The sequence below is a fragment of the Actinia tenebrosa genome, unplaced genomic scaffold (assembly GCF_029948245.1).
Source record: "Actinia tenebrosa isolate PJP-AT-01 unplaced genomic scaffold, QUT_ActTen_1.0 PGA_scaffold1__47_contigs__length_23844297, whole genome shotgun sequence".
NCBI lineage: Eukaryota > Metazoa > Cnidaria > Anthozoa > Actiniaria > Actiniidae > Actinia > Actinia tenebrosa.
This window is the reverse complement of record NW_028292578.1, coordinates 6,534,024-6,557,042: the sequence shown is the minus strand read 5'-3', so window position 1 is coordinate 6,557,042 and position 23,019 is coordinate 6,534,024. Positions and strand designations below refer to the sequence as shown.

The following is a 23,019-nucleotide window of genomic DNA, read 5'->3' as shown; positions in this document are numbered from 1 at the left end:
CCCTCTTAGAAAGTTACTCTAAGAAGCGCGGTCGATATCTTTGATCAGATCGAGGCTTTAAACAATACGCGCGCGGGAAAATCAATGCAGAACAACACAAAAGATTCGAGAACTGCCGATCAAACAAAGAAACGTCTCTTCAGTACTAATGGCCGACATCACTTCTCTTCCCGATTCGGTGCTGGTCTATGTTTTATCGTTTCTACGCTATCCGATATTAATTTCAAGTAGTCGAGTATGTAAAAGATGGCGAAGACTTTGCTATGATGCGAGTTTATGGCGAAAACTTTGGTTTTATCAAAGACATGCCTCAAAGGTTTCTTGTGAAGTTGTACGAAGACTTGTTCCCCGTAAGAATAGTTATATCGTGAGCATAGATTTAGAAGGATGCACACTGATCGAGGATGAAGGTGTCAAACTGCTTTCTAAAAACTGTCCTAATCTTAGAAAATTATACATTAAGGCCTGCCAACAAGTAACGGATAAAGGGATCATTGAAATAGCTCAAAACTGTTTCAAGCTTTTATCTGTTAAACTCCCAATGGAAAACGTTTCATCAAAAGGGCTGGTGGCCGTCGTGAAGAATAATCCGCATTTGAAAAGAATTTATGCTTATTCAAGAGCTGTAACACAGAAAACACTCACTGCCATAGCTTCGACTTGTTCTGACTTAGAAACTTTGATCGTTTATGAATCTTGCCTTAAAGATCATGAGAATAGTTCAATGGATGTTCTCACAGATGCAATGTTGATGACTCTGGCTGAAGGCTGCGGAAAACTAAAAGAGATCACTCTACGTTACAATCAAATACTTTTAAGTGACTTATCTTTGGTTTGTTTAGCCACCAAGTGCCGCATGCTGGAGCAATTTGTAGTGGATTACTGTGATCTGGACTACAAAATCACTGATGTTGGGCTAATTGCTTTAGCTAAGTTTTGTAACATCAGCTGTTTGCACATTTCCAATGGACAGATTTCAGACAACTCTCTTTTAGTGATTGCAGAAAGTGTTCCTAACATTGAAGACCTATCATTGGAGTTTTCTAAAGTTAGTGATATAGGTATCTTCAAGCTGATGCAACAGTGCCAGAAGTTAGAGTCATTGGTTATTCACAGTGCAGATAACCTAGATAGAAGAATAACAGATATGAGTGCCTATACAATAGGTACCTATGCCTCTGAGGACTTCAGACTGTTAGGCATTGGATTTGCAGATATTACAGACAAGGGTCTCAAGTTTATATGTGAGAACACTGATCTGTCCTCTCTTTCTGTGAGTGGATGTAGCAAGTTAACATTTGATGGTTTAAAATCTTGCTTCGATGACTTGAGTGGATTGATGAGCTTGGATTTATCATTTACAGATATTATCGAAAATGATGACCATTTGCTTGAAACTGGACAATCCCTGCCCTGGTTAGATTCCATTGACTTAACTGATTGTTTTGCTGTCAGTAAAGAAGGAATCAGAATTTTCAAGGAAAAGTTCCCATTTTGTAAGGTCGTGACATGAGATGCCAGGACTGCATAATTATCATAAATTGTGATCTTTATTGAATCAGTGTTTAATTATCATTAATTACATAAACATTTAAATTATTTTTATTTTTCGTAAGTGAAGCAGATGAGAATTTGACGGATCGCTGCACTTCAGTCGATCAGGCAATCAGTAACATGTAACATGTCCTAAAAATCATTTATTTTGAGAATCATTGTACAGTTGCCTTAAAAACTGGTTACATATAGATTAACAATATCTTCAAATATAATTTATAATTTCTACCAAAAGTATTTGGTTGCTTTCATGAATACTTCTATAATGAGATTGATATTGCCAACAATTTATCATACATGTGTTTTATTTTAGTTCTCATATGAGTAATATGCAAAACCACCAATGAAAATGAATAAAACCAAAAACCCTCCTGAGGTGAAAACATGCAGAGGGTAAAGAGTTAAATAATTCATTTAAGTAATGCAAGTAATTGAGGTGTTTGTGAAAATACAAGTCTTCAACATCTTTCATTTCAAAGGCATAGCACAATCAATATGTAAATTATTTGAACACTTAAGTGTTTGCATGTGGCAACTACCTGTTGATCAGGGTAATATTCATCTTTGAAAGAATGGAAATAAAAAGGGTGGAATAAAGAACCTTTCAACTGCTGTTTAAATCAAACTCTAAACAAGTATATTACATGGAGCCATTAAAAATTCAGATAGGAAAGAAGCAAGTAAAGCAAATGTTTAATTCTTGAATTGGGCTACCTGTGTTCCCACATTTTCTAGAAAAATGTCTAAGAAAAGCAGAAATCAGTCCAGATGAGCAGGGCTGCTTCAGCCTCTAGCCTACCAATTCACACCTGGCATATTGTTGGTGCATTTATTGTTATAGGAATATGTTGCAATATACATCAGTTATACACTATGGCTAAACAGTCAGAAGAATGGTGCTGAACAGATAGAATAAGCTTATTGCATAATGTGCCATGCCTTCAGTTTATATCCAGCATTTCAAAACCAATCAAGGAATACAATAAAAACCTCTGAATTCAAAACAAAAAAGTTTCACTTCTCTTTCACTTCTATCCTTTGCATTTATTCCTTTACCTCAGTATGAATAATTTTAGCACTTTTCAATCACAAGTGCCAAATCGTACAATTATTGGTGGTGATGAAGTATGTTTTGTCTGACATCAAATAAGGCATTTCCATGAGCACTTTTCAAAACTTGGTGTTTTTCATGGATAAGGCCATGGAAACACTTTGTTTAGCGTCCACCAAAGAACCGTAGGATTTTGCGCGTGTGATTAAGAAGTGCAGTAAATGCTACATACAATGGAGTGTTGGATATTTTAGTGTTTTCCCTTTTAATTCCCATGCTCCTTTTCATCTTTCTAAGACTCTTCCCGCTACTTCGCATAGCCTGCTGGGTACATGAGGTATCCCAGAATGCCATTCAGTGCGTGCTTACTTCCTTTCACAAATACGTTTCAAGATGGCGGCCGCTCGTTCATCAAGAAGAGTAGTAACTGACGAAACAGAAGACCAAGATCTTAGTAAAATCGAGTTTGAAACATCAGAAGATGTGAAAGTAATACCTACTTTTGATGCTTTGAATCTCAGAGAAGATTTACTGCGCGGTATCTATGCATATGGTAAGAAGTTTTGACGCTTGGTTTGAGATGCAGTTTACTCCATCCCACGTGAATCGTATTCTTAATCTTTCATGTTCTTCGATAAAATATGTTATTTATTGCCATCTGTTGCCTTTTGTAGGGTTTGAAAAGCCTTCAGCAATACAACAGCGAGCTATTCGACCTATAATGAAAGGACGTGACGTTATTGCTCAGTAAGTAATGTTTGGTGGTACAACTTAGAAATAAAGCCCTTGAAAAAACGACACTAAAACGTCAACAGAATATAGTTAAAGTTTGACTCACTTTGTGATTGTTTCATGTTTTGTGCAGAGCACAGTCAGGAACAGGCAAGACCGCAACTTTCTCCATTTCTGTCCTTCAGTCCATTGACACCCAGGTAGTATGAAGATGCAGAATCCATGATGCACTGTTAATGGATGATATAGACCCGGTATAGAGCATTAATATCATGTTCTCGTTGATATGTTTCAGTTAAGAGAACCACAATGTCTTATATTGTCACCAACACGGGAACTGGCTGTGCAGATTCAAAAGGTATAAATATGATCATACTAGCAGTGGTTAAGTGTATGCTATGAAAGCTCACATTTGACATTGTTTAATCCTATATATGTTATAGGTTGTACTAGCCCTTGGTGACTACATGAGTGTGCAGTGTCATGCCTGTATTGGAGGAACAAACATTGGTGAAGACATCAGAAAACTGGATTATGGACAGCATGTTGTTTCTGGAACTCCTGGCAGAGTTTTTGGTGAGTTGATCTGTTAATGAAGGGGATGGCAGTTTTGAAAGTTATATCTATTTTTTTAAATGCAAATTTGTAAGTCTGCATTGAAATACTTGTGGGTATGAAAGGTATTCACCTCTCTCAGGGCTTTCAGAATGTAGCTCAGTAACTGATCTGATATAAGAAACAGAAAGTATCTTATAGTATTTTATATGAAAGAAAAAGTAGCCAGCAGTTAACTTCAAAGCAATAATTGTTAAAGTTCTGGTGGCAGCACTGTGTCATAAGAAGTTGCTCTAATTTTATGTTGTTTTTATTTGTTACTTTTGAAGACATGATCAGAAGAAGACATCTGAGGACAAGATCCATCAAAATGTTGGTGTTGGATGAGTCAGATGAGATGCTTAACAAAGGATTTAAAGAACAGATTTATGATGTTTACAGATATCTTCCTCCAGCCACACAGGTACTTTGAATTGACAGTTTCTTTCCATATCATTGTTTTCTGTTTATATACTTACACTGTTGCTTTGTTTGAAGGTGGTTTTAGTCAGTGCTACACTTCCCCATGAGATACTTGAGATGACTTCAAAGTTTATGACAGATCCCATCAGAATTCTCGTAAAACGGTAAGTTACACACTTGATCACTTCCACTGATTTATAATTGATTCATAATGGACTTCATGTCTGATGTTTTTAACAGTGATGAATTGACGTTGGAAGGAATCAAGCAGTTCTTTGTAGCAGTTGAAAAAGAGGAGTGGAAGTTTGATACCTTGTGTGATCTATACGACACACTTACTATTACACAGGCTGTTATCTTCTGTAACACAAAAAGAAAGGTACTTTTGATATCCATAGTTCATTATAAAATAACTGTTATAAATGTTGTGTTCTGGTTGGTTTTTAGCATGTGCACTATGAGAGCACACTGCACAAGCACAATTTCATCATTTGTGTCCCAAACAGCAGCTAGTCTAACTTATATTTTATAAAAGAAATAAAGAACTTGCTGCTTTGCTGTGTGATGTTTTAAAGCACTTGAAGTTTGGGAAACACTCCATGCAGGTCATGCTTATCTCATATTCTGCCAATCCCTGCATGACTGTGTTTTATATTTTTTCATTTGTATTTGACAAGATGTTTTTATCCTGTCCTGGTTTTGAGTATGATCATGGTTTTGTCGTGTTCCAGGTTGACTGGCTGACAGAGAAAATGAGAGAAGCTAATTTCACAGTGACATCTATGCATGGAGACATGCCGCAGAAAGAAAGAGAAGCTATCATGAAGGACTTTAGAGCTGGACAAAGGTATAAACACACAGTAACATACTCTTATTTATTGACAACTTTTAATATTCTAAGTGTTAATATATTTTATCTTTCCACAGTCGTGTGTTGATATCAACCGATGTGTGGTCCAGAGGACTTGATGTACAGCAAGTCTCTCTTGTCATTAATTATGATTTGCCAAACAATCGTGAGCTTTACATTCACCGGTAAGCTGTTGATGTATGTTTGTGTGGGAGGGAAGTCAAATTTTCTTTTAATCTTATTTCTATCATATTTTATTTTTTTGTCAGCATCGGAAGATCAGGTCGCTTTGGGCGAAAGGGTGTGGCAATCAACTTTGTAAAGTCAGATGATATCAGGATCTTGCGAGACATTGAGCAGTATTATGCTACCCAGATTGATGAAATGCCAATGAATGGTAAGAAAAGCTTTGTGTTATATAGTATGGGATAAAATGTAATGAAAATACTGAGGTTGCAAACTACCAGTGTTTGGAAATTATTCACTGAAATTTGTATTTGTTTGTTTTCAGTTGCTGACTTGATCTAAACATCTGTCAGTCTATACAGCTACCTCAAGACAACAAGTATTATTATAATAGTCTTACCTTTAGTATGACCTGGGTGTTCAATAACAACCACCCACATCCTCTAGTCTAGATATTGTACAGCTTTGTCAAAAACTTTTTTTCCTACATTTTAATTTATTTTATGACTTTTTGCTCTAATTTTTTCCACTTCTTAATGGAATATTATGTCATAAAATACTCCATGGACAGCCCATAGCTTGATTTATCCTGGCTTTCTTGTTTTAATTCATTTATTCTGTAAAGTAATGCAGTGAATGTCATGTTTGAAGAAATATAAAATGTAAGATTAAGACAGTGTTGTTTACTTTTATCAAGGTGCAATGCAATCAAGATATTTTTTATTCAAATGCAATTAGAAAAAGGAATTGCACAAAGTTCTTCTGAAATACCATCATAGCAAACTAGACACATTACAACACTTGGAAGTACAGTGGATATTATTTTATATTTACAATATTAAGGAGTAACTATATACAATAAAACCAGTTCAATGTCAGTATTTTCTTAATCATCTTCATCTTCTTCCTCCTCCTCTTCTTCCATATCTTGAGCTTCTAAAGCCTCTTGTTGTGCTGCTTTAAGGGCCTTTTCTTCTTCAACAGTAGGGTCTTCTACTTCAGTTATCTCAGGCCCACTTGGATATTCTTCTCGTGGTGCAGGTGGGGGTGGTGGACTATAATTCTCTGCCATGTATTTTTGCCCATATCCAATGTAGATGTTCTCAAATTTTCTGTTAGGAAACAATCATTTGCATCATGTGAGAATAGTGATGTCTTTGGACAAGATATTGTCTTAGAGTAAATTATGGTTTAAGTATATATTTCCAGTGCAAAATCCAACGGAAATGCTAGATAATAAGCTGTTGCATTTGTTTCCAATAGTCCAAAAGCATTGCTAGAATAGTGCTATATTACCTTTCAACAGAAAAAGCATGAGCGCCAGGCCAGAGATTTGAATGTATCACAGCAATAGCATATTGAGGTACAAGAGTAGATGACTTGTGTGTTGTCCATGGGGGCATTCCATCTACCTCTGTAGACAAATATTATTTATTGGTTATATTATTCCTTACTCAAAGAAAGACAATCTTGATCAAAGTGCATGCTCACCATTGTCTTCAGAAAGTGGTGTTAATAATGGTGGACCAGTTTCTGGTTCTGGTTCATCTGGTTCTTCTCGTTCTTCATCCTCTTCCTCCTCTTCAAATTCTTCCTCATCTTTCTTTTGTGAAGGATTAAACCAAGTACATCGCCCCTGATTTGATTAAAATAATTTTGAAAAAATTTAAAGATGTTCTAAGATTTCTTGCAGTTCGTTTCATGGACTACACTACCTTGCAATTTTCAAACAGCTGGTGATTTACTTTCTGCCAATAACTTTCATTCACCAAAATGTGAGCATAACAAGTTGGTAAAATATGAAAATCATTGATTGACTAACCTGTGGAAGTACATACTGTACATGGTGAACCCAGTTAGAACAGGCAGGGTCTACCATATCATTAATGCTGAGACCTTCAAATTCCTGGTTGACAATGAATGTGTCACGTACTAAAATAAAAGAATTAATCAATCAATTCATCTTAATACTTTTATTACATGTATTAACAAGAATAGTAGTGTACATGGTAAAGTGACTTACCAGCTCCTTCTTCATCCTCCTCCTCCTCTTCTTCAAACATGTAGTAACCAAGAGGGCTGATATGTGTTGTTGCCGATATTCTACTAATTTGTGCTCTAAGGTATTCTGCTTCTTTCCCTGGGAAAGGTGGATAGCTTATAACCTAACGTGTGAAATAATTAAGGAAATTAGAAGCTGAACAACATTTCTAGTTCACAGATTAATATATTATATGATAAACTTACAGGAGCATCCAAGTTTCCAGTAAAAAACTTCTTGATTTGTCTAGCAACAACAAGCTGTGCTGGGGTAACTTGAGGTAACCTTACCCAGGGCTTACCAGCTACAAATGGAAAAGTTAATATATGTTAATGCATTAAGGCATCAAAGACTTATTGTCAATGTATATGATATACCTTCATTGCAAACAAAGTATGCCTTTTTGTTGCATCCAACCCTGTTATCTTCTTTAGGAATCACTGGAGGAGGCTTGAACTCTGTTCTAGGAATATCATCTTCTTCCACATCGAAGTCACCTGATGAACATTTTATAATGAGTACAACAATGATCACTATCATCATAGACATTACCATGGTAACAGTGTGTTCTTGGGAGTCCCAATGAAGTGGTGGTAAAACACTCAACTATCACCTCTTATAGTAGTAATAAATTATGCATTCGGTGTGTATATAATGAAGTAGAGAGAATAAGAGAAAAATATCACCTCTTATGTCTGGGGTTCGTATCCAAGTGACAGCATGTCAGCTGAATTTGATGTTTCTTTCTCTGACTCTGAGGGTTTTTCTGGCCCTCCAGGTTTTCCTCCCTTCTCTCAAAATCAACCCTAACTAATTGAAACAGGTCATGGCTATGCTGAAGGGTCATACATGGATTGTATAGCAGCTGCCAGAGGTGCCTTTGCATTGCTTTTAGTTCTTACCTGGTTGAGCTGTACCACTACTGCAGTTGTGTTGGGGAATAGCAATAACAAGTTATTTGCTCTTGGAAATATTGAATAAGCAACATTGTTATATACCAACTATCAAAAGTCCATCTTTCTCATACTCAGGGGACGCCTCGTGATACATCAACGTCCTGGGACCACAAAACACACTGTTTCCCTCGGTCCCAGTTAATAAGTGTTAATTATTTTACCTTCTTTTATAATATCTGGTTGTGTATCTGGGTTTTCATTCTACAAGTTAAGCATAGTATGATGATCAGTTATCTCTTTTGGCACATTAATAAATTAATATAAAACAAAATATTACATTTTGATCAGGGATTTTTTCTCCTTCATCCTCTTGAAGATCCAAAGGATCCTCGCTCTCATGAAACTCTACTTCTGCTATGATGTAATTTGCTTGTAAACCAAGGATTTTACCTGAAGAAAATGAAAAAAAGGCTTTATTACTACAGCTAAATGTATTCAGTTAAAATTGAAAGTTAAATTTGATGTAACTGGGTAGAAAAAAGAGGTATGAATTAAAAGTACAAAATAATAGGGAAATCCCATTATCTTAAACCCTATATTGAGTTTCCCATTGTCTTGAGCTTGAGGCAGTCCGTAGACTTTCATCAGTCCATTTTTACCCTGGATATTTCAAACCTTGGTAGCAGGAAGCTCAACATAACAGGACATACCACCCACCTTTGGTTAAAACCATCACATAATTCTCACAGTAGCCCCAACACCTGCTGCACACCTCCCCCCTCTCTCTCAGCTTTTAACACCTCTTCCACTGGATATTTCGGGACTTACCCCAGAAACGACAGCTCCTAATAGGGTTGCTGTCCACCAGATTCTTGAGAGCCAAAAATATTCTCAATGTCTCCTCTTTACTCAATCCAACACCAGCTTGTTCAAAGTAGTTGGCCAGCTCCATTATATCTGGTAATGGACTTTCCTGATCTTCATCCAACTCCGGTTCACGTTCTGGTTCCACAAATGATAAATCTGGTTTTCTCTATTATAGTAACACCAAAGATTTCAATGTTAGTAAAACGGTTTGAGACCTTCTGAAAGTTAATTTAATATTTTCCTACCTCAAAGAGAGTTTGCTGCGCCCTTGCTAGTAGAACTTCAGTTGAGTCATCTTGTTGATCCTAAATGTTTAGCAAAGCAAAAGTGTTTTAGTACTTTGAATCGTTCAGATCATCTTTGCTCACTGTAAGTAAAATACTTTGGTACCTGGATAGTATCAAACGACGGTTTAAAGGTTGATCGTTTGCTGTCTCGTACGAGGTCGTCCAATAGTTCTAAAATTGTTAAATAGGTCTTAGGTAAGCGCGATAATCATAAACATAAGCTTACTAAAAGACGTACAAGATCATAACACAAATTTCTAATATTTTATCGACTTTGGTTAGTAAATATTTCATACCTGTGGCATTTTCAGGCTTTTGTTTTAAGAGTTTAGTTAATATGCTAGATAGATTGTCGTAACTGAGGAAAGAAACAGAGAAAACCAGCTTTAAATCCTAGAATTCTTTAACCATCGCTAGTGTGATTGACTCGCCATTTTGAAACTTACACATTGAGATTTGAATGAGTGCTTGTCTTCAATAAATATGCTTTAGCATTGTGAAATTCCGTTTCTAGATCCTCATTAGAAAGCTGGGCTGCCGCTACAGACATGATTACAGTGCTTTAAGAACTGAATTCAAACAGAAAATCAAGAACACTGCATTCCCTATCATTACGAAATAAAACCAACTCTGGTTATCACCATAGCAACACACAATATTTAGTCAGATATCAATCGATACTTTATCGTTTATTCATCGGACATTCGGCTCGTTAGTTTGAGTCAATAATTGATCGTCAATTCGTCGGAAAAATGTTGTAAATATTTTCATTCTGAAAGTTTTAAAGATGATCGGCGTTCTCGGCATATTCTACGATCTTCCTCCCAGTAATAGAGGAAAATCAATGCCATAGTTTGCCATAACAAACGAAAACGGCGTCATCACTTAAGGAGAGATGCCTTTTCGACTTCTGAAGAGAAAAGAGAAGGCAAAAAATCCGAAGGAAAGGTTGATCCATGGAAAGTACACGAAGCGGGAAGATACGACTAAAATCTTACAAGGTCAGCCCCGTATAACGGTGCTTTTTGTTCGTGTTTCTATTTGATTAATAGTAAATTATAATCACCTAGTATTATGTGACTATGAAGTCAATGTGTTTTTATCACTCATAATTTAGGATTCATTTTGTCTGCTTAAATTAAATATAAAGTTTAGATGAGAAAGAAACCTTGATACTTGATGGTTGCCGTTGTACAGTTGTGTAAAGTGAATTTGGATCTTCGCTTGAGAAAACATTATAGAGCTGCTTCCCTGATCTTACTGTCTTTTAGTTATGGGTTTGTTAGACTGCTCTAACAGAGTTGCGGTGGTGTTAGTGGGGGGAGGGGAGGGGAGACTAAAGTGTCTTCCAATATTGCATGCAATAAGGATATTTCTGCTTAATTATTAGAAAAACTGAAGAAAAGTTCTTCATCTCCAAACCTTCCTTTTGAATGTGATGTATCGAGAGAGGTCTTATCTAAATCCCAGATATCTGACTATTGGAAAGAACAAGACACAACAGATGAAAATGCTGGAATACTGATGCTTGGAGCAGGTCATGCTGCAAATACTGATGAATATAGTCCACCTTACCAAAGAGATATTTCATCCATGGTTGATACTCCAGAAAGGAGTGCCGTTAATTTAGAAATTACTGATTCTATTCAAAATATGAACCTCAACACTGAATATTGCGAGAACTGTTGTAACAATCAAAGCATTCCTGAACCAAATATTCAAGACAGGATCTATCGCCATCCACCCCCGTATCAAAATCTAATGCAACAAGAAAAGAGAGCCAAGCCTTCATTAGACAAATACAGACATCCACCTCCTTACAGAGAAACAGTACAGCTACACGATGACATTAATAGTCTGTACTCTGAGAGAATCTCTCCTGCCGAAAGAACTGAAATCATTAACAGGCTTATGAGTTTCCAAACGGCTGAATATACTCCACAACATTACTCTCAATCACAACCTTGTCTGCCAACCACCTGCATCAACAAAGGCATAAAAGTGGACAAGGAGACAATGACTGATATGTGTCCAGACAATAATAATCTTGACACTTTTATTACAAATATGGCTGTATGTGGCAATGTTAATTACGCTGGGCTGTATAATAGTCATGCTACTATTATGTCTGATTCTTATGTCTACACATGTTCTCATGGTATCCCTTTTCAAGAGGATAGTACCGTATCACAGTGTTACCAAGAAGATGCTTCTGTTGCTCCAGGCAATTTATACAGCAACAGTGGAAATGCATCACTGGTTTCCAGTTCTCAACAGTTTTATAGAAGTTGTGTCTCTACTGATTCAGATGACCAGGATCAGGCATCAGGCTATCTAGGTTAGTAAGAAGATCAAATAATACACCATCCATGTATTTCTGTGTTTCTTTGGTGTGATCAAGATTTTGTATTTATTTCAGAGCTTGACCACATCTTGCCACCAGGCTGGGAGGCCGCAGTAACCCCTGATGGCAGGAAATACTTTATTGAGTAAGTATGATCATGTTCTGTGTATCAATAGTTATCAAATACATGACTAACTTGTTGTTCAATTGTTGGACAGCCATCACACAAAGACTACTGACTGGAAGCATCCTATACACAAAGAAGGTAACACAATAATATCTCAATATTCACTTGCAAACTGAATACACATATTCATAATATGAACTTTTATTTGTCATGCTTTCACACAGAACTTCCAGAAGGATGGGAGAGAGCAGAATCCCAGGAGTATGGAGTATATTATGTCAAGTAAGTAAAACAGGCTGGCTGGCTGCGTTGGTTATATGTTATCTTGGTAGATGAATACATGAATACATGAAGAAGCTTTATTCATTTCTCTATTTTCTCAGCTGCCAGAGTAACATAGCCCAGTGTGAACATCCATTACAAAGTCAATATATTCAACGATACAAACAACCACAACATGTTGGTCAACAACCTGAACAGAATCAAGTATATGACGAAGTACGGCAGGAACCAATAGAACACATTTCAAAGGTGTCATTTGGTGGAGGTACACTTTTAATTTGTTAGTATACTTGCAATGGTTTTATTCCTTGTTTAAAAAATACATTTTATTTTCTTGCTGTTAGAAATACCACAATGGCTTATGACATATGCACAAGCATCCCCTGAATATGACTGTTTCCTGAAGGTAAGACAGTGCCCTACCCTCCCCTCCCTACTGATTACTGCACCTTCAATAGAGAGATACCCTTAACTCCCCCCTTCCAATCTGATACTATATATGAGATATCCCCTTCATCCCTTTGTATATTATACCCCATCTCTAATACTCGCCATGAAAACCTTTATCACATGGCACCTTGTTCATTCCCAAGAGAATAAATTTTTTGTTTAAGCCCTTGAATGCAAAGCTACATAAGTAAAAAATATTGTTCCAACCAACAGTTTATGTACTATGTATGCATATATGTATGTACCATGGTTGATTTGGGTCCATTTCCTTGTAAACGTGCGGAAGTATGATAAAACATTGCGTACAACTTCAACCTCGTAAAACTTGATGTGAAACACCAAAGGTTGGATGTTCAATCTCATGTTTCTATCCACGAATAATTGATCAATGTCCATTTGTGTTTCTAACCTAGTGGGAACTCTTCCGGTACAGTGAGTTAGACTGTTGGCAGACGATGTTAAAGAGATTGTACAAGAAAGAAGTTGAACAAATTGTCATGAGGTACGAAGAATACAGTCAGGCCCTACAAAGAGAGATAGAAAGAAGACAACAACAACAAAAGAGACTCAGCTCACAAGCTCTTGCCGACATGGACAGAGAAAGTGATGTATAGAAAAGAACAATGACTAAAATGTTTATGTAATACAAAGTATTTAAACCAATTTACTAGGGAGGAAAAAAAACTGAAAAAGTGTAATTTATAAACTTGTGTAAGAGAATAAGATGTATTATTGATATTTTAGAGGCGAAGTCTTTTATATTATGCGCATAGATATGTTGTATTGGTATCATGAGGAAACCAGTCATATATTAAAAAAACTCACGTTTACAAGGATCGAAACTGCGACTTCACTAACCTGTCACAAAATACACCCAGGAAAAACCACCGGCTTTCGAAATAAATGAGTGACCCTTAGATCCAATACATCCATCTGGAGACTTATTTAACACTAAGTATCGAAAGTAGAGCAAACATTAAACGAAAGCCTTAATTTCATTTTAGAAAAATAAGCTTTAATAAAAAAATATATCAAAAACAAGGTTTCGATTAAGATGGATCGTGCACTCGTGATCACACAAGACTTTACACTAAGTCACTATCGTTAATGACCTGTAGCGTTATAAAAAGAACTGATCATTTGTGATTAACATGAACTGATTTGACAGATTTATTTCTCACTCTTTTTCTAAGTAAATTGAACACACCTTTTTATTCCCAGATGTTCAGTTAGTGAACACTTTCTTCACAGCTTCTTTATCTTAAACTAAGATGAAACTTATCCGAGGCAGAACGATTCAGCGAAAACTTTTCTTGTCGACGAAGACGTAATATAACATATGGTCAGCAAGTTTTCCTTTTAGCAAACAATGCATTACGCGCCTCGTGGTATGCTGTGCAGTGAGGCTTTCCCATGTTCAGAATATCAAATTGATATCAGTTATGAATGAATTTGATACTAAAAAGACCATACTAGGGTTGTGAAGTAGTTACTGTACCTACGCGTTGTCAGTTGGCTGTTTATGTGACCTACCAAATATGGGTATTTTCATGCGGTTAACATGCCACATGCATCTAAATGCAATAGCTGAGAGGCATTTTAAAAGAAAACTCTTCATCGTATATATTCAATGTGAATAAACTGATAAAGGATTGGATTTTTAAGTAACTAGTTTTGAATATAGCAACATTTGGATATTAACTGTATGGGTGCTGTACATCAGTCGGCGGTTACATCCTTCCAAAAGCCTTGAAAAAGCGTGTTTTGACTACAGGATGTGCAGCTCCTATGAGGTGACAACTCTTCACTAATGCCTCTAGCTTTTCCTGTAGTTTCTTCCTCCAGGGTCGATAAAGGAAGACTTTTTCCATCATGAACGAATCCTTCCACACTATACGCCCTGCCAGTAGATAGGTCTGTCCTGTTCTCTTCTTTAGTCTTTGGAACTGTGCGTGCTTGTATAAAACCTTCATCGTGGCTCCTACTTGGATATTTGGTTCCCCTTTGATAACACTGAGTAATTTGAATGAATGATACACTCTTCCTATTGACTGGAGTTCACCAAGAAAAGCTAGGAAATGATCAAATAAAACACTTATTATATAGTAAGTGGAGTAGTCGCGGATTTGTGCATCTAATATATAGATCAATAGCTTATCCAAGATAGCATGTCTAGTTAGGGATGTGACCTACCAAATGCGCTCTCCTTCATACACATCTTTCTTTGCAGTTTCCCTTTGGCCACGATCTTATTTCTTTTACACCTGTATTGTGCAACCTCGTAGACTTGACCAGCGCAACATTTGAGATGTGGATGGTTTTTTCTCAGTGCAAATCCTCCACAGCAACCAAAACCCTTAGCACTGTAGACTCTGTTAGAACAACATATTCTAGTGTTGGGTCGTACTTTTCCATTACAGCAGATAGACTTTACTATGTTATAGCTTCTTTTGACACAACATCTTATGTAAGCACCTTTTTGGCGTATTCTACCACCACAACACATTTGCGTCCTGTTATCGTAAATCTTTTGACCGCAAAGCACTTTTGGGAATACAGATCCTGATCGACAGACCTGTGTGGATGCATTGTAAGCCATCTTTCGGCAACAGTCTTTTCCATACTTGTGTATTGAATAAACAGTATTGCTGCAACATATTGATTTTAAAGGATCGTAGATATTTTGTCCACAACACGTTGCATTGCGCTTCGTGTGAACACGTCCTCTACAACAAGTCTCCAGTATCGGGCTATATGGTTCCTTTCTGCAACAGACGTTGCGTCCATGATGACCTATGACGGACAATGTTGCGTGACAACAAATGAAAATATTGCGTGACTTATCGTAAGGACGAGTACCACAACACTTCATCTATAACAAAGAGAAAAACTTGTTTAGAATCAATGCATGAGCGATAATACATCCGCCACCCGGCTAGCTCGGTTGGTAAGAGCGTTGGTCTGGACACTCAGGTTAAAATAACTGAAGAGAAGGTGCTCCTTTGTAATTACATCTGCAAATGGTTAGACCTTCAAGTATTCTCGGACAAGGACTTAAAACAGTAGGCCCTGTCTCCCAACCCTTCCTAAGCTACAGTAAAATGGGGGACATAAAAGAACACAGTGTTGAATTATTCGTGTAAGAGTAGGGGATTGTCTCCCGGTTCAACAGCCTATTCCAATTTGGAGGCATAATCTACTAACGATTCACACTCATGATTGTAAGCTGCACGGCTGCTAATAGCGCCTTAATATACAGCCCGTAAAGTCCTCTGGTCATAAATGTGAAGCGCATTGAGATATTTGAAATGCGCTATATAAGAAACTTCCATTATCATTATCATCATCATCATTATAATATTATTATTATTATTATCATCATTATTATTATTATCATTATTATTATTATTATTATTATTATATGCATTAGCATTTTACCTTTCTACTTTTTCTTGTAAATACTTTCTTAGCACAGCAAATCTGTCGTTTCCTGTTGTACCCAATCCCACCACAGCATTTACCCTTTCCAAGCTGCACCCCTGGTGTTAGATGGACCACGCCTTTGCAGCACGTGAAGCCTTCTGGGTAAATATTCCCTTGACAACACGCATGCGTGGAGGCATTGTATGGCTTGGCACCACAACACTTGTTCCCTTTAAAGTTGCTGTACAGGTTTCCATGGCAACAGATATATTTATTGTTATCGTAAGGGTACTGCCCACAACATTTTCCTTGTCCTGTCAATGAGAATTGAAATAAAAAAAAATTTTTTTTAACGAATTGCAATCCTAATTGCACTTCGATTGTTTCAACTAACCTAAACTTATTCCAGGAAGTCTTTCAACGCTTCCCTTACAGCAGACATTTCCTGGACCATAAGTTGTGCCATTACAACACAGGTATTTCCTGGTATCATATTCCACCATTTGTGCACCACAAAACCTCACAAACCTGTTTGAACGACTTATTATTTCGCCACTTGCAACATCGCATTTGTTTTTCAGGATATTATAAGCATTGTGTCTGCAACACTGTGGTATTCCTGCAGGGATGGGATTGATGACTCCATCACAACACACATATCTATCTTTATCATAGACTTGTTGGTTACAACATGCAGTCCGCTGGCCATACGTCTTAGGTACAACTGACACGTGACAACACAGATCATCATCTGGGTCATACACCCTTCTATCGCAGTATTTGCCGTTTATGGGTATCACGTGATTGTAAAAATAGTCTTCACATTGAAATATGTAAGGATCGTATGCCTTGTTGCCACAGCAACGCATATCTTTGTTTGTTTTTGCTTGAATTATATTTCTACAGCAGATTTGTTTGTTGCTGTTGTAAGGAATATTCCCACAGCACCGCCAGTTACTAGGACCTGCTCCAAGTGTGATGTTGCCGCAACATACCTGATGAGAAACGATGGAAAAACAGTTAAATAGCAGACTGACACGTCCGTACAACAAAATGGTTTGTTCATATTGCGTTCTACCTGCATAGTGACATCATAGATATCTGCACCACAACATCCTACATGTCCACCTTTAGGTACAACCATTCCATTACAGCATATTTGTTGTTGAGTATTGTACAAAGTACAAATAGCCTGCTTACAGCAACATCCTGTGGTATGGTTCTTTCTCGTGATAATCCCTCCACAACAGGTATGGGTGTTCTGATCATATGACTTGTTTTCACAGCATTGCATCCCCGCCCTGTGGGTCAAGTGATTATTACAACATGTTGATACACTCTTGTCATAGGCTTGTTTTGAACAGCAGGATTTGGTGACGATATCACGGTTCACAGTTCTATTGCAACAAGTATCTTTATATGGATTATAAGACCTTTTACCACAACATGATGTTCGACCTGAAATAAGAAGTTAGACTTCAAACCAGTGCTATAGAACGCCGCACTTACATACACTCAGTGATAAAAGAGATACCTTGAGTAGAAGTGCGAACCCTTCCTTCACAACAGACTTTTCTTGTGATATCTATAGTCTTGTTGTTACAGCATGCAGTATGTCTGAATCTTCTTTTCATTAGCACACCATTTTCACAGCAGATGAATCTATCAGCATCGTAAGAAATCCGTTTACAACACTGAGGCTTGGCAGTGGCTTGACTGATGTCATGAAGGCGACCATCACAACAGATGCTGATGTCAGGCGAGTACAGATATTGACCACAGCAGTAAAGCTGGTTATCATCAGTGCGGTTGTGAAGCTTGTCATTACAGCAGATACTGTGAGTTGAGTCGTAAGACACTCGCTGTCCATTGCTTTTACAATATGACGACTCCATCCATACTCGATGAGAAACATCATCACTGTTAACGCGATTAAGGTACAGCCCTGTTGGGAAAACATAGGGAAAGATTGTCGAGTATCGTATCTTCCAGCCCAGTTGCAGGCACTAAACATATACCGCCATCCCGGCATACTAACAATGGGTCTCTGTAATATCACGCACAACTTGATCTGCATTGATCAGTTCCGACACACTGAAAAAAACGCGCATCCAAAGACCGAGAACTTAAACGGCATTCACAGACCGCAGCCCGGCAAAGGGTCGTTTATGAACCGAGGGCGTTGGCTGATTACTTAACTACTGACAATTTTACGAAAAAAACTCTTTCAATGCCATTTTAAAAGGTTTTTCTGCAACTTTATGCTTGGTTTAATCTAAACGACTTACTTCAGAAGAACTAGAATCAGCACTGACAATAGACAAGAATAAAGCTTCACTATTGCATTAGTGCAAATAAAGTATGGAATACTAGCTTGTTGCAGGTACTCTTGCTATGTAGTCTAGGTACTGGCCGTACTAACTAGTTTACCTTTTGTGCCTAAATAAAGCACATTTATACATTCAAGTGCTGGACTACTTAGTATGGGTCTTACCAGTAGTGCAGAATAGCCAATACACTGCAGTCACTTGCCACATGTTTAGTCAAGATGAATGGTCACTTCGGCTTGTTTCCGCATGAAACGATGCTGTATCTGGAGTAGTCTTCCGGCGTACTGCATCTATCAAGCAGTTAGCGCTTTATATCTTTGCTGCGTGTATTTTGGTTTCGATTTCACTTCATAGTACTACGACTAGATTCATCTTGTTTAGGTTCAGTATTAAAAGGGGCTTTCCCTTGAGACTCAACAAGCTCGAAAGTAGTGCTTATTATGAAAAGTTCGAAAACTGTAAAAATTCAAATATTAGTATTAAAAAATGTCTTTCATATCGTATGTAAATATAGACAGTACATTTCAGAAAAGGACACGTAAGGGCATGAAAAACTAATCTATCACACGTTGTAATACATTCTTTCCCTTTGATATAATATACTTACGAATAAATGATCGCATAGACAGTTTTCAATGCCTGAGCTTGTTTGCTCTGTATAGAATGAACAAGACTGAAGAGGAAGTCAGACCGAGAAGAAGAAAAAGAAGGAAAAAACAAACAATTTCGCGGAACCCGGATGACGAGAAGTTTTCGCAACTAAGCGGTGTACTAAGAATATCTTCTGTGCATTTGTTAATTGGGATGGATTCAATGAGCCAATGCAGCTTGTCTGTTTGAAAGAAAACCAACCAATGGTTTGGTTTAACCACAACCAAAAATAAAGATGACCGCCTATCACGAGGAACTAACTTATTAAGTATAGCAAGCAGGAAGTCATAGATATTATTCTAGCTTTGCAGCTTTATTTTTTCCAAAACTTGCTCTACTAGGTATAGTGCAAGGAAACTAAAGTCCTTTCCCTCAGCCACACTTAAACAGCCGTTTGTATTACCGTGGAAATAGAGTGCTGAGATATTTGGTTTCTAACGTTTCACTATTCTTTTGTTCCCACATTAAAGTATTCGAAAGACAGGATAACGGAGAACAAGTGACTTGGGCGGAAACAGCGCTGTTACAGCACAGATTCAGCTGTCCTTTTGTTTTATGGTTGATGACTCCGGAAATATTGAAGCGCTTTTCCATCCCTTCCCTACCCTTCTGGGAACTCAGCCAAAGGAACGAATAAAGAATCGGCAAGGGCAGAAATAAAACCCAATTGAATGGGGGGAGGGGGGTATAGCGCGGTCAATTATCTCGTACCCCCTCTGATAATGAGACTGCGGATAGAGCGGTGTATTCAAGCAGCAGTAAGGGGGACTCGCGGTGGATGTCGAAGATTTACGGGTTTTACTGGCGATTTAAGGAACGGGTCGGCAGCGGGAAATACCCGTGTCCCGTTATGCGTTGCGCGACGATTCCCTTACTGCTGCTGTGTTGGGAATCAAAGGTATCGTAAATGAGGGTTAAGATATTTGTTGGATATACGATGCATGAATGTAAAAAGTTCGCCAATGATTTCTGTGTGATTTGTCTAAGATTCAAAGTTAACATACCCAAGCCCAAGGGTTTCTGGTGTTGTGGTAAGAAAATGCAAATAGAAGATGACACGTCAGCACAGTGTTACGAGTGTGGTAAGAATATTCGTAATGCCGTACCAAATGCTACCAGAGAGCAGTATTACGCCAATGGAGGTCGTACGAAAACACCTTATAAGAGAATAAAATACTTTAGGGACTGGATGAGTCATATCCGGGGTCTTCGACCGGTATATTTAGACAACGAAGTAAAGAAGAAAATCATAGACCACTTAGAAGAGCCAACCCCGCAAAGTCTAAGGAAGACATTAAAGAAATTAAAGCTAGGGAAATATTATAAAGCTATTCCCTATCTTTTGTCTGAAATTACCGGTTAGTCTATTCCCGAGGTTTCTGATATGACAAAAGCCGAGTGGATGTTTTGTCGGCTGGATAAGGATATTCCTTATTACCCTGACGTAATCTACGAAATATTTCGCGAAATCGACCCCAACCACCCCCTGTTAGGATGGATTCCAAGAAGATAGCGAATCTTATGCCATAAGATGAGTAATTAGCATAAATATTACGCGTAATTTCCAGACTGTCGTTCGATATGTAAACGAAATCCTGTCACGCTCTTTTCAAAGCAGATGTTTACTGAGCAAGCTTTCTTTGAAGCTCTTCTTTTGCCTCCTGGTAGATCTTTTTGCGAGATTCCTCGGAAAGATCTTTTACGACTGTTTTTTTGTTCCTTATGTCCGACTTTAATTTCTCGTACTTTTCCTCTTCGGCTAAGATAAGCGAGAATTCTGCGTCGTCTATCTTTCTGTCACGCAAAGCCTTTGAGACAAGGTCAGTAATAGTATTTACTTTAGCCCTTGACAGAGCTATTGTCGTGTCATGCTTGGATATTTTGCTTGACAACTGTTTCATAATACCCGTAGCAACAGCCGAAATAATACCACAGGCTGCCCCAACGCCGGCCAAAGGAACCCCAACGATTATTCCCGGTCCAGTAAGCGAAGTAGCAACGCCGGAGCCCGTCAACACTACGGATATGGACCCTGAAGTTATCGCAATCTTATGTAGCGTACTTCGGGCTCTGACGTACTTTTTTCGGACTTTTTCGTAGTGTTTCGTCTGCCCTTCCAAGTAAGCCAGGATTAAATTTGCTTTATTAAGCCTGAAATTTTCAGCGTTTAGTTCGTTAGGTTCCGTTATTGGTGCCGTAGTGTGATAATTGGGAACATCTGGGTACAACTTAGGTGCTGATGGTATAACATCCATTATATATAGTATGTACGACGCTTTTGGGAATGATATTGAGGACCAGCCACATCACGACAACCGGGATTACTGGAACTGGAGGGCCTTTAGGAAGATGTTTCCGCATGCAGACCCTAGTAAGTTCGAAAGAAGACCCGACGGTATTTATTACCAAGGCTCCAGAATGTACAGCAATGCGGACTTGGGGCCGCATGAGAAGAGGAAAGAGGCACAGCATTTGTCAATAACGAAGGAGGTACAGCCTAATTTCCCGGAGAATTTATTGATAACCAAGGAAGATTACCCATTTTATGATGCCGAAGGTGGCATAAACGACTTTGATAAAATAGTAACGCATTTGAAGATTCCAGTGGGTAAGCAAACGTTTGACGTAGTAATAAGGAATATCTTTAAGGATTTTAACCTTACGCACACTTCAGGAAAAGAAGCCCACGAATGGTTAAGGGGACCTAACTTTAAGTACTGGCCGCAGCAGTTAAACTTTGCCGTCTGGGCGGCTACAAAGGGCTGCGGGGTTGCCGCGGATATGTTCGACATTGCCTTTCTAAGGTTCCACGTTGCTTTTACTATGCGACGCATATTGAAGGAGCTTAATGTACCATTACCGGGGGAAAAGCCATTCAATCGAATGAATAACCACTACGATTCCGCTGCCCTAGAAAGGCTAATGAATGAGTTTAAGCCGCAGCAAAGAGACTTTCGTTATCGGGAGGGCGCCACGCATGGCTTGGGCATTATCTATGCTTGGCATGTTGACGGCGTGCGTCCGGCAGACATGTATCATCAAAAATACCCCGGGGTCCTAAAGTTTTACGACTTGGGTGGTCGCAAGAATGACGTTACGCTGATTGATAGGATTGAGACGATTTACCCCAGTCCTTGGGATCCGTTTGTATTATTAAAAGGAAAAGGCTTAAGAAACCTAGCCAGGATCAACCGCAGCATTGAAGCATTCGTCTACTGCACCCTGGGAGCGCAGGTAAATACCCGCAGCCCCATTGTTGGTTCCCAAGGTGCTTCGCGGGAAACGCAACAGGAATTCCTAACCCTGTTTGAGTCCGCAATAATAGAAAATGACATATCTAAATCGGTGCAGAGATATCAATTAGCGGTGCAGCAATCTAAAGTGCGGCTAGATTATGCCTTGAGTCCTGGTTGTTGGTTAATGCCAAGTAACTTGGTTATTAACACCAATTCCGTTGTGGGTTACAACAACAAGCTGCAGCGAGCAACCAAAGACATGAAGTTTGGGGCAAATGACGTGAACTCTGATACTACCAAGGGCATTCCTCACTTCGTAGAGAAGCCAAAAAAATCACACGAAACGAAGCTACCCGTAGTTAAGGTATCAAAGAAGGTCATGCCTACGATACCCGAGGAATATGACCATAACTTACTAAAAGCCGGCTTAACAGCTGCAAGCATTGGTCTAAGCTATTATATATGGCGATGAACAACCCCTACGCATCCGGAGTAGATTGTGTTTATACGACTTACACAGGCGAGAAAAAATACACCCTAGCATCTTGGGTTGATGTCGACGGGATGTCTGTAAACCTGAATTACTCAGGAAAGAAGTTGATCCTTTGTAGTATTTGCATTGGCACAGATAGTAATGCCAATGTTGGATTTAGGTTCCAAGACGACAATGGTACACTGCAGCCTATGCGTGTGAA

At 38.3% G+C, this 23,019-nt stretch overlaps 5 protein-coding genes across 5 annotated transcripts; 3 read left to right on the top strand and 2 right to left on the bottom strand.

Annotated features, from left to right (window-relative positions):
* The first annotated feature begins 68 nt into the window (after positions 1 to 68).
* LOC116302715 (uncharacterized) lies at positions 69 to 2,154 on the top strand. The gene has a single exon (XM_031712076.2). It carries the CDS (start codon positions 149 to 151, stop codon positions 1,511 to 1,513), a length of 1,365 nt encoding a protein of 454 aa, XP_031567936.1. The 5' UTR covers positions 69 to 148; the 3' UTR covers positions 1,514 to 2,154.
* Positions 2,155 to 2,975: 821 nt separating this feature from the next.
* Positions 2,976 to 6,268, top strand: LOC116302716 (eukaryotic initiation factor 4A-III). The gene is made up of 12 exons (XM_031712077.1): positions 2,976 to 3,158; positions 3,280 to 3,352; positions 3,471 to 3,537; positions 3,633 to 3,695; positions 3,781 to 3,913; positions 4,222 to 4,355; positions 4,430 to 4,518; positions 4,595 to 4,733; positions 5,086 to 5,201; positions 5,282 to 5,389; positions 5,474 to 5,601; positions 5,716 to 6,268. Exons 1-12 carry the CDS (start codon positions 2,999 to 3,001, stop codon positions 5,730 to 5,732), a joined length of 1,227 nt encoding a protein of 408 aa, XP_031567937.1. The 5' UTR covers positions 2,976 to 2,998; the 3' UTR covers positions 5,733 to 6,268.
* Positions 6,199 to 10,185, bottom strand: LOC116302714 (radial spoke head protein 4 homolog A). Its single transcript, XM_031712075.2, has 14 exons — positions 9,928 to 10,185; positions 9,778 to 9,839; positions 9,585 to 9,652; positions 9,440 to 9,499; positions 9,156 to 9,360; positions 8,665 to 8,777; positions 8,549 to 8,588; positions 7,809 to 7,928; positions 7,638 to 7,735; positions 7,414 to 7,555; positions 7,213 to 7,322; positions 6,882 to 7,026; positions 6,687 to 6,804; positions 6,199 to 6,502 (listed from the first exon to the last, which is right to left on the bottom strand). The coding sequence occupies exons 1-14, from the start codon at positions 10,029 to 10,031 to the stop codon at positions 6,277 to 6,279; spliced, it is 1,611 nt and encodes a 536-aa protein (XP_031567935.2). The 5' UTR covers positions 10,032 to 10,185; the 3' UTR covers positions 6,199 to 6,276.
* Positions 10,186 to 10,251: 66 nt separating this feature from the next.
* Positions 10,252 to 13,422, top strand: LOC116302713 (uncharacterized). The gene is made up of 8 exons (XM_031712074.2): positions 10,252 to 10,482; positions 10,872 to 11,819; positions 11,901 to 11,970; positions 12,044 to 12,090; positions 12,177 to 12,234; positions 12,336 to 12,499; positions 12,579 to 12,640; positions 13,098 to 13,422. Exons 1-8 carry the CDS (start codon positions 10,377 to 10,379, stop codon positions 13,296 to 13,298), a joined length of 1,656 nt encoding a protein of 551 aa, XP_031567934.1. The 5' UTR covers positions 10,252 to 10,376; the 3' UTR covers positions 13,299 to 13,422.
* Positions 13,423 to 13,677: 255 nt separating this feature from the next.
* LOC116302712 (uncharacterized) lies at positions 13,678 to 19,403 on the bottom strand. Its single transcript, XM_031712073.2, has 8 exons — positions 19,045 to 19,403; positions 18,602 to 18,893; positions 17,642 to 18,052; positions 17,186 to 17,565; positions 16,502 to 17,102; positions 16,123 to 16,421; positions 14,878 to 15,556; positions 13,678 to 14,755 (listed from the first exon to the last, which is right to left on the bottom strand). The coding sequence occupies exons 2-8, from the start codon at positions 18,642 to 18,644 to the stop codon at positions 14,415 to 14,417; spliced, it is 2,754 nt and encodes a 917-aa protein (XP_031567933.1). The 5' UTR covers positions 18,645 to 18,893; positions 19,045 to 19,403; the 3' UTR covers positions 13,678 to 14,414.
* Positions 19,404 to 23,019: the final 3,616 nt, after the last annotated feature.